The sequence below is a fragment of the Gavialis gangeticus genome, unplaced genomic scaffold (genome assembly GCF_001723915.1).
Source record: "Gavialis gangeticus isolate Ggan-Ray unplaced genomic scaffold, GavGan_comp1, whole genome shotgun sequence".
In the NCBI taxonomy this organism is placed as follows: Eukaryota; Metazoa; Chordata; order Crocodylia; family Gavialidae; genus Gavialis; species Gavialis gangeticus.
The window spans coordinates 5,232,833-5,246,566 of NW_017729026.1; the positions used below are offsets into that span (position 1 = coordinate 5,232,833).

The 13,734-nt window shown below is 43.7% G+C and overlaps 1 protein-coding gene across 2 annotated transcripts in view; it reads left to right on the forward strand.

Moving 5' to 3' along the window:
* TMEM244 (transmembrane protein 244) overlaps positions 1–13,734 on the forward strand; it is a 103,717-nt gene that overhangs the window by 71,030 nt on the left and 18,953 nt on the right. Inside the window, exon 2 of one of the 2 annotated variants that reach the window (XM_019520297.1) lies at positions 7,076–7,149. The exons of the other annotated variant lie outside the window; for it this stretch is intronic. Within the exon in view, the coding sequence (XP_019375842.1) occupies positions 7,083–7,149 (67 nt within the window). The 5' untranslated portion in view covers positions 7,076–7,082. The remainder of the gene's footprint in view (positions 1–7,075; positions 7,150–13,734) is intronic. 2 annotated transcript variants of the gene reach the window in all.

The following is a 13,734-nucleotide window of genomic DNA, read 5'->3' on the forward strand; positions in this document are numbered from 1 at the left end:
TAACCATTCTTGTTTATGTTGTCATGCTATGTGTTTCTGTAAGTGAGTGAATCCCTTTCCCTCTGAAGAAGAAATGTAGGAAGAAGAAACCTCTCCCTGATGGACACAGGGATGAGTGAGTGGTTAAATATGGAAAAAGCTTTGAAGATACCTGTGAAAACTGCAGCAATAAGAAGACACAGCTCCATGTCAGTGCAGCAATGGAATCCCTAAACTCTGTTAGGCTTTTAATTTTGATAACTGAGTTTGCTGGAACCAGAGATTTGAATAATATCAGTGGCTTCTGGTTTAATACAGAAAGTACAAGAGTACACTGATTTAATAGATACTGCTGCTAATAACATCTTGTGTGCCCCAGTCCTCACTAAGGAGAAAAAGCAAGAAAAAGTGAAAAGGGCTTTTATGACCAATTTTATAGGCAGACAATGCAGGAAAGAGTCAATTTTAATAGGAAGTACAAGAAAGAAGGGAAACAAAACATCTGGAGCTTTTATTTCTGCAATTCAGCATCTTGGTTCATATTGCAAATGTGAAGTATGAACAGAAAACCTAATAAGAGACAGGACAGTTGTAGACATAAGAGACACCACTTTATAAACACAGCTTCAGGCCAATCTAGGACTCCCTTTAGCAAAAACTATAAAGACATATGAAACCATAAAGAAACAGCAGTGTGATTTACTTACTTGCAGCATTGGGGGAGAGTGCCTGAGACAATACTATCACAATAAATACACAATTGTGAAAGAAGCAGTTGGACCTAGTTTACATTTCAGAACAATATACAGCTAGAGATCAGAATGCCAAAGAAGTTTGGAGGGAGAAATGAAAAACTGTAGAAGACATGGCAAATCACTGTGAAATGGATACCAACGCTGTTAGGTAAAAGATGCCAAAGAAAGGGGCCATGAACAAGGGTTTCTTGGAATATCATCCAGATCACTGAGAGTAATGGAAATTATCCAGAAATTATCCCAAGATGAGGCCCACAGTTGAGCCAGGAAGCAGAATATGCTTCAACCTCCAACTGGCAAGTGGACCTGTAGCCACTGTGGGAAGGCTTGCTGGTTGCACATCCAGCTCTTCTCCCACACCACTGCCAAGCACCATTGACTGACTGATTTTGTCACCTTTCCTTTCATCTGTCAAGATGTTGGATGGCCATAGGTTTTATTTTTAGAAAGTATGCCCATGATAAAACACTATCTTGGCACATAAGCACGGACATATGTAGTTAAAACCTTAAAATTTATACTGATGCAGCATTCACTGTAGTTCCAAGACACCTGCATATGGTCTAAGAAGACCAATAAGATTTTATGTGTGTCTAAAAACATTACATTAGATGTTTATGGCCAGTTCTGTGGAAGACTGGAGAAGGGGCAGAAAGTTTTTCCATGAGTTACATGAATAACACAAGAACTAACAACTCCACTAGCAAGGTTACCACTCTTTAATAACTATACCTTGGGGAGGAACAGGAATGAAACAGTAGCAAGAACCAAACAATACTATATATCTTGGCAGGGTTCATAAAGCTATTAAGGGAGTGCAAAATGAAATGGGTGTTATCAAGAACAGGAAGAAGGTAGGGTAGATTTGCATCTTATAGAGAGATACATAGCATAAGCTCTCATGAGCTCAAGCTCACTTCATCAGATGCTGTAGAAGGACATGAATAGAACAGTGTATAAAATGGAGAGAGTGATTTGACTACAAAAGGCAAAAAGGGAGGCAGGGAGGGGAGAAAGGAAGAGAGGACAGTACTGAGAGCAGCAAACAAGCAAGCAAGAAATCCATATGAACAAAGGGCACAGATCAAAGTTACATTTATCATGTATTCGGCCCCCTAAAAGCATTCTACAGCCATTCCATGACACACATGCACAGTTGCAGTAACTCTTGTTACTGTGCAGTAGCATCCTCGGATGGCTTTTTGGTGATGCTGACTATGCAGTAGCTCATTATTACTGTGCAAGCATCACATGTTTTGTGTCATGCGATGCTACTATGCAGTAGTAACAAGCTGTTGTGGAGTAGTAACAAACTACTGTGCAGTCAGCATTTCTTGTGTAGACGCAGCCTGAGAATGCCAAAAAACAACACCATTTATGTTACAACCTCAATCCTGCAGAACAAATAGTCATACTCAGCTGTAAAAACAACCTGGATATTATCATGCAACGGGCTGATAAGGGGATGCCACTGTTATCATGTACAAAACATCATACATACAGGAAGTCAAGAGACAACTTTACAACAGAGAGTTTTACAAACTTCTGACTGAGGACCCCACAGAGCAATGCCAAAATGAACTAGATAGACTATTAAGGATCTACTTTAGCAAACACAGGATAGGATTACTGCTTCTACCTCCTGGGAGCCAAGGCCTGACAACTTTTACTTATTATCCAAGATCCACAGACCTGGCAACCCAGGATCCCCCATCATCTCTGGTGTTAGCACCACGACAAAGGGAGTTTCTGGGTATGTTGACTCTGTTGTGTGCCACTGGAGCTGTTAGCTACTTGAAAGACACCACATATTTCTTAAAGAAATTGAACACCAGAATAGAGTAACACCAATCTGTCAGAAGCTCCAGAAAGAAACAAAGGTCTGTGGCAGGATACTTTAACCAACTTGGATTGATCTCAGAGTAGCTGTTCTTAGGCAGAAAAACTTTAAAAAACAATTTGAACAGTAAATTGAGGAACAAGAAATCATCCACAGTGGATTGGGTGAAGTGTGATTAAACAGGGACTATGGATTCTTATCCCATTACCTGGATTCGTTTTTGCGCCCCCTTTTTTCCTAGGGACTTATTGCTTGCTTGCTTGCCTCTCCCAGCTTTGCCCCGCTTCCCCTTTCCCCTCCTTCCCTTCCTGCCTTTTGCATTCAAGTTACTACTGCCATTTTATACACTTTTCTATACATGTCCTTGCACAGCACCTGATGAAATCAGCACAGCTCTAACTGATTTCATCAGCTCTAACTATGTATATCTCAGATTGAGTTAGTCTATAAGGTGCAAATCTTATAGACTTCTGCCTGACTTCAAACTAACACAGATAACTACCTGTTTCATTATCAAAAACTCCCTTTTGATAACGGAGCCATCCCCATATCCTTAGAGATCACTTGAGAAAATAAAGAGAATATAATTTAAGTAAAAAGAAAATAAGATTTAAAAAGAGTAGAAGATACAGGGTCTATTTCTTCAGATAAAAGAGCCTATAGGTTGGTATACAAGACAACCCTGGTACCAAAGCTCCATGGAAAAATTATTATGTATGTGTACCTTACACAATTTAATATAATATGAGCAAAAAAGATGTCTGTTTTTTGTGGATAACTAGACATTGGCTTAATTATAAGAAATCAAAGTATTGTCAGAGTTAGCTGCTACAGCATGATTTTGGCAAATCTTCCTGACTAAAGAATCTGCATCATTAACTTTGTTCAGCAACCCATTTGGAAGTTATAGTTTCACTCGGCTTCCATTCAACATATCCTTAGCAGCAGAACATTATCAAAACATAATGTTTCACATTGTGACCTGGCTACCTTCTGTCCTTTACCATACAGATACTATATTATCTAACAGCAGCAATAAAGATAAACATGAATGACCTTATTTCACATGCTTTCAGTAAATTGGCCTCACTCTGAATGGGAAACATGAATCTGGATAGAAGATAAAGTTGATAGGACACATAATTAGCAGATGGGGAATTCAGCTTGGCTCAGTCTCTGAGATGTTTCTTCTGTAAGAAGGCTCTTGAGTATGACAGAACATTTTAGCTCATCTAACAAAACTCTTAAGAGAGCTTCTTAATGGCCAAAACCTTTGAATCAGGGGAAGCCCACAACAAAACACATTAAAAAATAAAGATCTAATGGCATCTCCACATGTTTTGGCACAACTCCCAGTAAACTATCTAGCAATGTTAGCCATGGCTGCATCTTCATATGTTCTAGGACCTGGTTCACATTAAAACAGCCAGAAGGAGACCTGTGACCTGTTGCATTATCATCAAGAAGCCTCACAGACACCATCGGCCACTCATACAAATGGAACAGGAAATTGCAGTGGTCAGTTGGGCTTGGGAATGGCTCACTGCATATTTATGTAGCCTGGATTTTAATTAGAAACAGACCACAAGTCCATAATGGCACTGTTGGGTTAAAAACCAAAGCCTGGTCTTCCATGCAGGATTCCATGGATTCTGACTACAACTGATGAGACTTACCTCCATTACTGAACACCTACCAAGGAGAGCACTTACGGCAGTACTATCCAGAGCCTTGATGAAGCAGTTATCAAAGGGAGAAAAAAAAGTTGCTTTAGAGAAAGATGTTAAAGCTTACTATGAACTTACCTTGGCAGCAAGCCCAAAATCTGCCAGTTGACTTAGCAGATAAGTACTGAAAAACTATCGGCTGAGACTTGCCAGAAAAATTGTCAGCTCTGCCACAGGATTTCCAATAGAGCTACTATGATACTGGCAGGGCTAAAATGATGTTCACATGACCAGTGATCTGCTCTCAAAATTTGATTCATTTTGATTCCTACAGGCTTTCTATAAAAGATGCTCTCCAAAATTCATGAGGGAGTATGTGAAGATAATAATCTGCTGGGTGCCTTGGTCCAAGCAAGCCAATTCAGACTGTAGAAACCTTGCAGGAAAGCAATAAGTTAACTCCCCCCCCAAAATAAATACATAAATAAATAAAAATAAATAGTCATCAGAATCATTCATCTCTACAAAACTACCGGAAAGACCTTGGCAGCAGAAGGCAACAGCTCTGTTTTTCTGGAAAGGGCACACACATACATAACCACACATTTACATTACCGTGCATTTGAATACATTCAATTGCTTCTCTGGATAATGACTTGCCTCTGCTTCACTCCTCAGTATGTGCTGATAAGAAACTTAAGTCATATTGGTAAGAAAGAGTTTGCAAAGCTTTCTTATTCAATAATGCACCACAATGTATTCCTGAAACATTCCTAGAGTTACCAATGGAAAAGAGGAGAACAGTGCAGGGTTTTAAAAAGACTTCTGCAAAAAAATAGTGCACTCATCTATAATACTATTGGAATATGTCCAGCAAAACTTGAGATGGAAAGAAGCTTAAGGACACCTGTATCCCATTCTGATTTATCTTAAAGCTACTTACTGAAATAAATGCCAAATAAAATTTGGCAAAAGTAAAATTTCAGTTTTCAGCAAAGAACAAAAATACTGCCCAAGCTGAGACCAGAGAACAGGGTACAGCTGAAAAGCTCCCAAACATCTGAAACCATTTGGAATTTGTCAGAAACTCCTAGACCTATCTAGTAGAGTTTATAAAAAGATGTCTACAGAGGAATGAGGTCCATATTCAACATTTCCTAGCTCAACGACAGGGTAAGGGCTGTCAGGAGTGAATTCCCTCTGAAGGGAATGGAGAGATATAGCTAGCAATGTGCTAACTTATGCTTTTCCAAACAAGTTTGTTTCTAAGTGCCACCCTGCTCTGCTTTCTGCCTTCTAAGAGACTGAATTCAAATGAAAGTGAATTTCACATGAGAATTCAACAGAAATAAGAACATAGGCCAGAGCTGTCCAACTGGCAGACTGAGGGTGCATGCAGATTGTGAAAGGCTAACTTGGGGCCCCCAGGCTCCCATTGCTCTACTGCTGCTGCTGCTGGAATCTCTGGATTCCCTCTCCCTCCTCCAGCTTCTGCTTTCTTCCCTACTATAGAGGCAGGGCAGGGCAGCATTTGATAACAGATTTAAATACCTGATGATAGTTGTAAAGGGGATGGTGATAAACTATTTTCTGTGTCTGCAAGGGACAGGACAAGAAGCAATGCTCTTAAACTGCAACAAGAGAAACTTAGGTTCTGTCCTAGAAATAACTCTCCCAATATGAAGCTGGTGGAGTATTGGAACAGATTACCTAGAGGTGCTCTGTCTGGGGCCTCCATCTTTGGACAGTTTTAGGAGCAGGTTAGGCAAACACTTGAACAATATTATTTAAACAGTGATGATTTCGCCCTGAGCAAGGAGTTGGACTATGTGACCAATGGAGCCTTATTTTTCTATGATTCTATGAATAGCTGGTCTGAAGGCATACAACTAAAAAGGAAGTATTCTACAATATATAGTTTATATTAAAAATGAAGGGGAAAGCACAGAAATGTTTGGAGTCGGTTTGTTTCAAGCCCCCTTCAACAAACATTTTATCTCATAGCAGGGCCTTTATGCAAGGTGATTACAAAAATCCTGTCCAAGTATTCTACTTTAAACATAAATGATAATATTGTAACTATGATCAATTTTTATTCTGTAATTTTAGTATGTTTGTATAGGACCTTTCTGACCAATGCAGATAAGGCAATAGGTTTAATTTAATTTATCCTTTACAGGCTGTTTTGCTGAATCTGTTGATATGCACGATAGTTTTCTACACTGTGTATTATGTGGTCCTTAGCATTTGTTTTGCAGCATTCAGGTAAGATTTTCTTTATTAATATGACTGAACATAAACAGTATTTCAAATGGTATACTGTCTGGTGGAAAGGAGGAAAAGTTGTATAAAATAGGATTGCTATTTATATTAGAGTACCTGCTCCTCCCTTGAAACTAACAAATTAGCCCTTCAATTCAGAAATGTGTATTCTCTGCTAGTTTTGCTTAGGCTTCATAATTCTTGATCAAATCAGTTCATACACACAAACATACCAACTGAGTAAAAGGGAAAAGAAACCAGCTTTAAAAAGAAGGTTTTAAATGTGGCAGAAAGATAAGCTGATTGCTTCAGAAAGACATTTAAGTGTGTAGAGTCAAGAAATCCTCACTTTTATTTATAAGTGGCAATCACAGGTACAAACAAGGCTATGACACATAATGAAGTTAAGGAAACTTGTAAACTCTTCTCCTCAGGATATGGAATTTAGAATCTTGCTTAAATAACTCTTGTGTAAGCTACAGTATGCAATGTAATTAAAACATTAATATGTGGTCACATATATAAAGTTTTATGAGTTACCTTTGTTAAACATTTTCCTTAAACTCTTACAGGTTGAAAATGTTGGATGGATGGGCACCTTTTGACTTTAAGACAAATCCCTCGTGGATTAACCCAAATTACTTAGGTACCTTGATTTTGCTTCTCAGTTTTTATGGAACCAAGAAAATAGGCTGGTTGTGGACATACTTGTCAACCCTGTGAATACATACATACATAATTCAAGACATTTTAATACTTCCACCTGGGTTTAAATAAGCTCATTGACTTTCTGATCAGCTAGCATTTAACTGTTTGCTCATCTCCTTTGAACTCTTCAAGAGGATGTCATTTTATAAATCAATACAATAATTACTTATCACCTCAGTAATGCATAGCTATTCCCCAGCTCTCTTTCCAATGTCATGTCTCTCCACTGAACTACTCCACTATGAACAGCAAACATTCATCTTTATTACTTCATCTTCATTATAAATCAATTATTTTTTCTCTGTAATATTGTTGAGTCTAATCTCCCTACTGCAGCAAACTTTCCTATGATTCACATCAGATTCATATTTTAATATGGCCTTATGAATAACCCACAGTCATAACCAAAAGCTGGGTGTCTAGGGCAGTGGCAAATTCTGGCTGCTGTTATTCCACTGGTACATTTGTGCAACTGTGGTGACAGCTGATATTTGTCATCCCTCCCCCACCTTTAGTCAGTGCCTAGCATGACTGCCCTGGTCCCCCGTCATACTTACACTATTGGAATAATAGCTCAAATCCTGAACTCTTTACTCAGTTTGTACTCATGCACACCTTTTATTGACTTCACTGGCACTTTTATCTGGGCAATAAGTGAATGCAGAGCTGTGACTTTAAGTTTTGGTCCATTGCCAGTTCAATGCAGTACTGAAAAAGGGTATGGTTTGCACTAGTTCAAATCCCTTTACATATCTGCACAAAATCATAAAAATGTGACCCTTTCCAAAACTATTACTATCTTCCTGTAGGGAAAAAGAAAGAAGCATTTACATAAATTAAGCTTCAGCAGGTTTGTAATCTATGTTGTAAAGGAGAACCACATCAGCAGGAATTAGAGCTGTTCAAATGTAAATTGTTTAGATCATCATCTTAAACACATACAGGAATAGAAAGAGCAGTGATATTTGCTACAGTGCCATTCTGATTTGGTTTTAGAGGAAAAAAGAACATTTCAACTAAGCTAGCAGAAAAATGGCATTACTAAGAAAAATTGTAGAACTTATACAATTAGAATTAGTTTGCAAATTACTAATGCAACTACTGCATCTCAACATGATTGATAGGATTTATATTTAAATTATGACATTATAGGTTGCCACATGACAACAATCTATGAGGTACTAAACAAGACATATTGAAGACATGGGGAAGAATTCTGTTTCACCTAGTGGATGACCAAAGTATAATTTGCAACCAACTCTGAGTTACTTAGCTGAAGTGTATGGGTGGTTCCATTACTTTCTCCGAGCTAGTGCCCCCATTATAGGAATAGGACTGGCCTCAAGAGACACACAGGTCTCTATCTATTCAATAATGGGGGACCTTCTACACCCTAAAAGGGAAACAGAATGACTCCTATTCTTGAGTCAGGTAAGTCGGAGTTGGTCACAAGCTGCACTTTGGCTATCCAGTAGGTCAAGCAGAATTATGCCCATTGTTTCTGTGCCTTTGGTTTTTAAGCATTACCATTGACTCATTACAAACTGATGGCACAATATGACTCATTATATTCTACACAAGACAGGAGGAGTACTCTCTCACCCCATTCTCATTAGGAAGCTGGGGGACAGTGGCGTAGACACCCATACAGTCCAATGGGTCGCCAACTGGTTAGAGAGTCGCACCCAGAGGGTGGTAGTGGATGGGTCCTTCTCGACCTGGAAGGACGTGGGAAGTGGGGTCCCACAGGGCTCGGTCCTTGGGCCTGCCCTGTTCAACATCTTCATCAGTGATTTGGATGAGGGGGTGCAAAGCACCCTGTTCAAGTTTGCTGATGACACTAAGATGTGGGGGGATGTGGGCACAATAGAGGGGAGCAACAGGCTACAGTTGGACCTAGATAGGTTACAAGGATGGGCGGAGGAGAACAGGATGGGGTTTAACACAGACAAGTGTAAGGTGATGCACCTGGGGAGGAACAATCGGCACCACACATACAGGCTGGGGAACTCCCCTCTTGTCAGCACGGAGGTGGAAAAGGATCTGGGAGTCATTATTGACTCCAAGATGAACATGAGTCGGCAATGTGGGGAGGCGGCTAGGAAGGCCAACTGCACCTTGTCGTGCATCCACAGATGCATCTCGAGCAGGTCCAAGGAGGTGATCCTCCCCCTCTATGCGGCACTGGTCAGGCCGCAGCTGGAGTACTGCGTCCAGTTCTGGGCGCCGCACTTTAAGAGGGATGTGGACAGCATCGAGAGGGTCCAGAGGAGGGCCACTCGTATGATCAAGGGACAGCAGGGTAGGTCCTATGAGGAAAGGTTGCGGGACCTGAACCTGTTCAGCCTTCAAAAGAGAAGGCTGAGGGGGGATCTTGTGGCCTGTTATAAACTGGTTAGGGGGGATCAGCAGGCGCTGGGGGAGTCCCTGTTCCCCCGAGCGCCGCAAGGAGTGACCAGGAACAATGGTCACAAGCTGGCGGAGGGAAGGTTTAAGTTGGACATCAGGAGGCACTACTTCACGGTCAGGGTGGCTAGGGTCTGGAACCAGCTTCCAAGTGAGGTGGTGCAGGCTCCCACCCTGGGGGTTTTTAAGAGGAGGTTGGATGACCACCTTACTGGGGTCATTTGACCCCAGTACTCTTTCCTGCCATGGCAGGGGGTCAGACTAGATGATCTGCTCAGGTCCCTTCCGACCCTAGAAACTATGAAACTATGAAACCACTGAGGAAAAGAGCTGGTTTATCAGCTGCTCTATATGGGCACGTCTACAAGTCACGCCATGTCACTATAGCAATGCACTATGGCAATGTAGCATTGGTGGGCACAAGCCGTGATGCCACAACTATGTCACTGTAGTGACATGCTCCCTCAGTATAGCGCATCACTACAGCAGTGTAATAACAGTATGGGCTGTTATTGCACCATCATTTAGCATTTTCAAAAGGAAGTACTAAATGACAGCATGGTAACAATTACATCATAGGGGCACATGTAGATGCGCCCACAGAGTAACACTCTTGTAGAGCAGTGCTTCTCAAAGTGGTGGTCCACGGACTGGTGGTGGTCCATGAGCCACTGGTCTCTGGTCCACAGTGAGTTGCCAGGAAAGAAAGAAATATATTTGCCAGTCTGCAGCAAGTTGCCAGGAAAGAAAGAAATATATATTCGCCTGTCCGCAGCGAGTTTCCAGGAAAGAAAAATATATTTTCAGAAGCATAACATTGATATGTCATTGCGCTACAGTTCATATGTTCCAACACTCCAGGTGATGTCACGTTGTGCGAGGAGAGGAAAGAGAAAGAAACAGCCAGTCGTGCATTTGTGTAGCGCTGTTACATGCAGTTGCTGCCACCGGCTGAACTGGGCACCAGTCCCTGGCCCACTGGAAAAAAAATTGCCGGTCCGCCACATCAGATAGTTTGAGAAGCACTGTTGTGGAGCATCAAGATTTATCTACTTTGCCTCATACAGGGCACGTCTACACATGCAAATGCTGCAGCATGGGTTTACTCCAGAGTAATTTACTCCAGATTTACTCTGGAGTAAACGGACCCTGGGCAGGTGTCTACATGTGTGTGCATTTGGGAGTAGATTTTCTCCCACCCAGTTCTGCCCTCTTACAGCAGTCAGGGGGAGCTCTAGCCCCCCGGGTGCTAACCCAGGAACTGGCAGGGAGCAAGGGGCCAGGAGACAGCTGTCTCCTGGCAGGGATTGGGAGATTGCTCCCTGCTCCCAGGAGCTGCCTGCTGCTGGGGTGGGCTTTGGTGGTGAAGCCCCAGTGGGGGCAATGTTCCTCTGCCCCAGCAGCAGGAAGCTCCTAGCCCTGGCTCCCCAGTCAGCTCCACCAGCAGATTGGGGTAGAGGGCTGGAACCTGCCCCTGCCCTGCAGCAATTTCCAAGTCCCATGCCTCAATCTCCTAATCAGGGCAAAGGAGTCATAAAAAGCTATGAGGCTGGGACCTGCCCCAGACTGGATCAGTTCCCAGCCAGTCCCAGGCTGCACAGGGAAGTCTGCACATGCAACCCAGAGCTGGCTGGGAACTGCCTGAAATGGGACAGTCCCCAGCCAGCTCCAGGTTGTATGTGAAGATTTCCCTGTGCAGCTTGGGGCTAGCCAGGAACTGTCCTGGTCTGGGGCAGATCCCAGTTAGCTTCAGGCTCGGCAGGAAACTCTCCCTATGCAATGGGTCAATCCTAGCTCAGCTCTGCAGTTACGATCATGGAGTGGGGGTTGGGAGGTCTTTGCTACCAAGGCAAAGGAACAAGCTACCTGGGCTCTGGAGGTGGAGCCTACCCTGGAAGCAGGCAGTTCTCAGGGGCAGGGAGCAATCTCCTACCCCCTGCTGCCTGGCTGACCAAGAGCAAATTTGCCTTACTGTTCAGTAATTACTTGGCAGTTAATTTACTATTTGCATTTGGATTTGCAAATTAACTGCTGAGTAGAGCAAATCACTGCACAATAAGAGACTGCACATGTAGATGGTGATGCTTACTATGCAGTAAATTGCTCTACTGCACAGTAAAGCATCTTGTGTAGATGCACTGTCATTGTAGCTATCCAGGAAACACGAAATCCTCCTATTTTGGTTTTGTTATACTGTAGAGAGGAAGGTGCAGCTTGATGCCTGTGTATCAAGGCTGAGGGAAGATGTGCTTATATAGCATGCAAATTCCATAGGGGTGGCTTGTGCTAGTCCTTTGGAGTCTCTGCTTCATTTATACTTTATTCTTCATGTCTGTTCTTTATAACCATCTGCCACACAAGCAAAATAATGAAATTGAATGTAACAGAGAAAAGTATACTGAGATACCCTACCAGCCCAGGCACAGGTCAGTATTAACCACAGGATACTACTGTTTGACAACTATTTAGTACCATCTGTAAGGTATGTAGATGGTATAAGTCAGAGGTGGCAAAATGACGGATCTGGCCAGCAGTTGGACTCCATTACCCAGCAGCCCTTGCTCACATTGCTGTGACCAGTTTCCATGGAGACCCTAGCAGCAGCAGAGCTGTGACAGCATGGGCCAGGATGTCCGTGGAGATCAGCCCCAGCAGCACTGGCAGGGCAGCAGCACTGGCAGAGTGGGGAGCTGCTCTGGGGCTCAGCTGGGATCTTGCAGCAGTGACAGAGTGGTCCAGAGCCAGGGCAGGGCCACAATTCCCTGGCTGCATGCCCCTGGCTCAGGCATGTGGGCAGTGGATCACAGCTGTGCCCTGGATCCAGACCATACTGTCACTGCTGCAAGATCCCAGCCCAGCCCTGAAGCAGCTTCCCACCCAGCTGCGTGCCCTACCAGTGCTGCTGGGGCCAGTCTCCATGGACATCCTGGCCTGTGCTGTCACAGCTCTGCTGCTGCTGAGGTTTCCATGGAAACTGGTGCACCTGCCTGGCTTCAAACACCCGCTCGCGTGTGGCCTTGGCCCATGCTGTAGAGGGCGCACACTCTCTGGCTTTGTGGGTACCCCAAGGTGGGCTTCGATTGTCCCTCTGGCCTCCCACAAACTTTCCTGCCACATCTTTGGATGTTACTTCAGTGGGGGGGATAGCTTTGAAGGTCCCCTCAGGGATGATCACTCCACTCGCAGGATGTCCATGGGGCTCAACCTCCTCTATACCCCAAACTTACGTCAACCTCTGGCAGGGCACTAGGTCTTAACATGGCTGCCTCCCTTCCGTGGATGTTCTTTGTGCCTGATTGTGTTCCTCTCTCCTCCTTGAGGCAGGATCTTTGATTCTTTCTGGCCCTATGCCCAAGGCCCCTTTGAGCCTGTTGGCTCTACTCCTGGGGCCAGCACGGGTTCCCCTGTCGAGCAGAGGTAATCATAGAGTCATAGAATCATAGAAAGAGGGTCGGAAGGGACCTTGTAGATCTTCAAGTCCAACCCCCCGCCTGGGCAGGAGAAAAACTGGACTCAAATGAGTCCAGCCAGGTAGGCATCAAGCCTCTTCTTAAACACCCCCAGAGTAGAAGCCAGCACCACTTCCCTTAGAAGTTGGTTCCAGCTCCTAGCCACCCTAACAGTGAAGTAGTTCTTGCAGATGTCTAATCTAAACCTACTCTCCAATAACTTGTGTCCATTATTCCTTGTTATACCAGGGGGTGCTAGGGGAAACAAGGTCTCTCCCAAACCCTTCTGGTCCTCCCTAGTGAGTTTATAGACTGTCACCAGGTTCCCCCTCAGCCTTCTCTTGTGAAGGCTGAACAGGTTTAGGTCCTGCAGTCTTTCATTGTAGGGTCTGCCCTATTGTCCCCAGATCATGCGGGTGGCCCTCCTCTGGACCCTTTCAATGCTGTCCACATCCCTCCTGAAATGGGGCGCACAGAACTGGACGCAGTACTCCAGCTGTGGCCTGACCAGCATCGCATAGAGGGGGAGGATCACCTCCTTGGCCCTGCTAGAGATGCACCTGTGGATGTACAACAAGGTCCGGTTAGCCCTGCCAACCATGACCTCACATTGTCAGCCCATGTTCATCTTGGAGTCCATAATGACTCCAAGATCCCTTTCTGCCTCC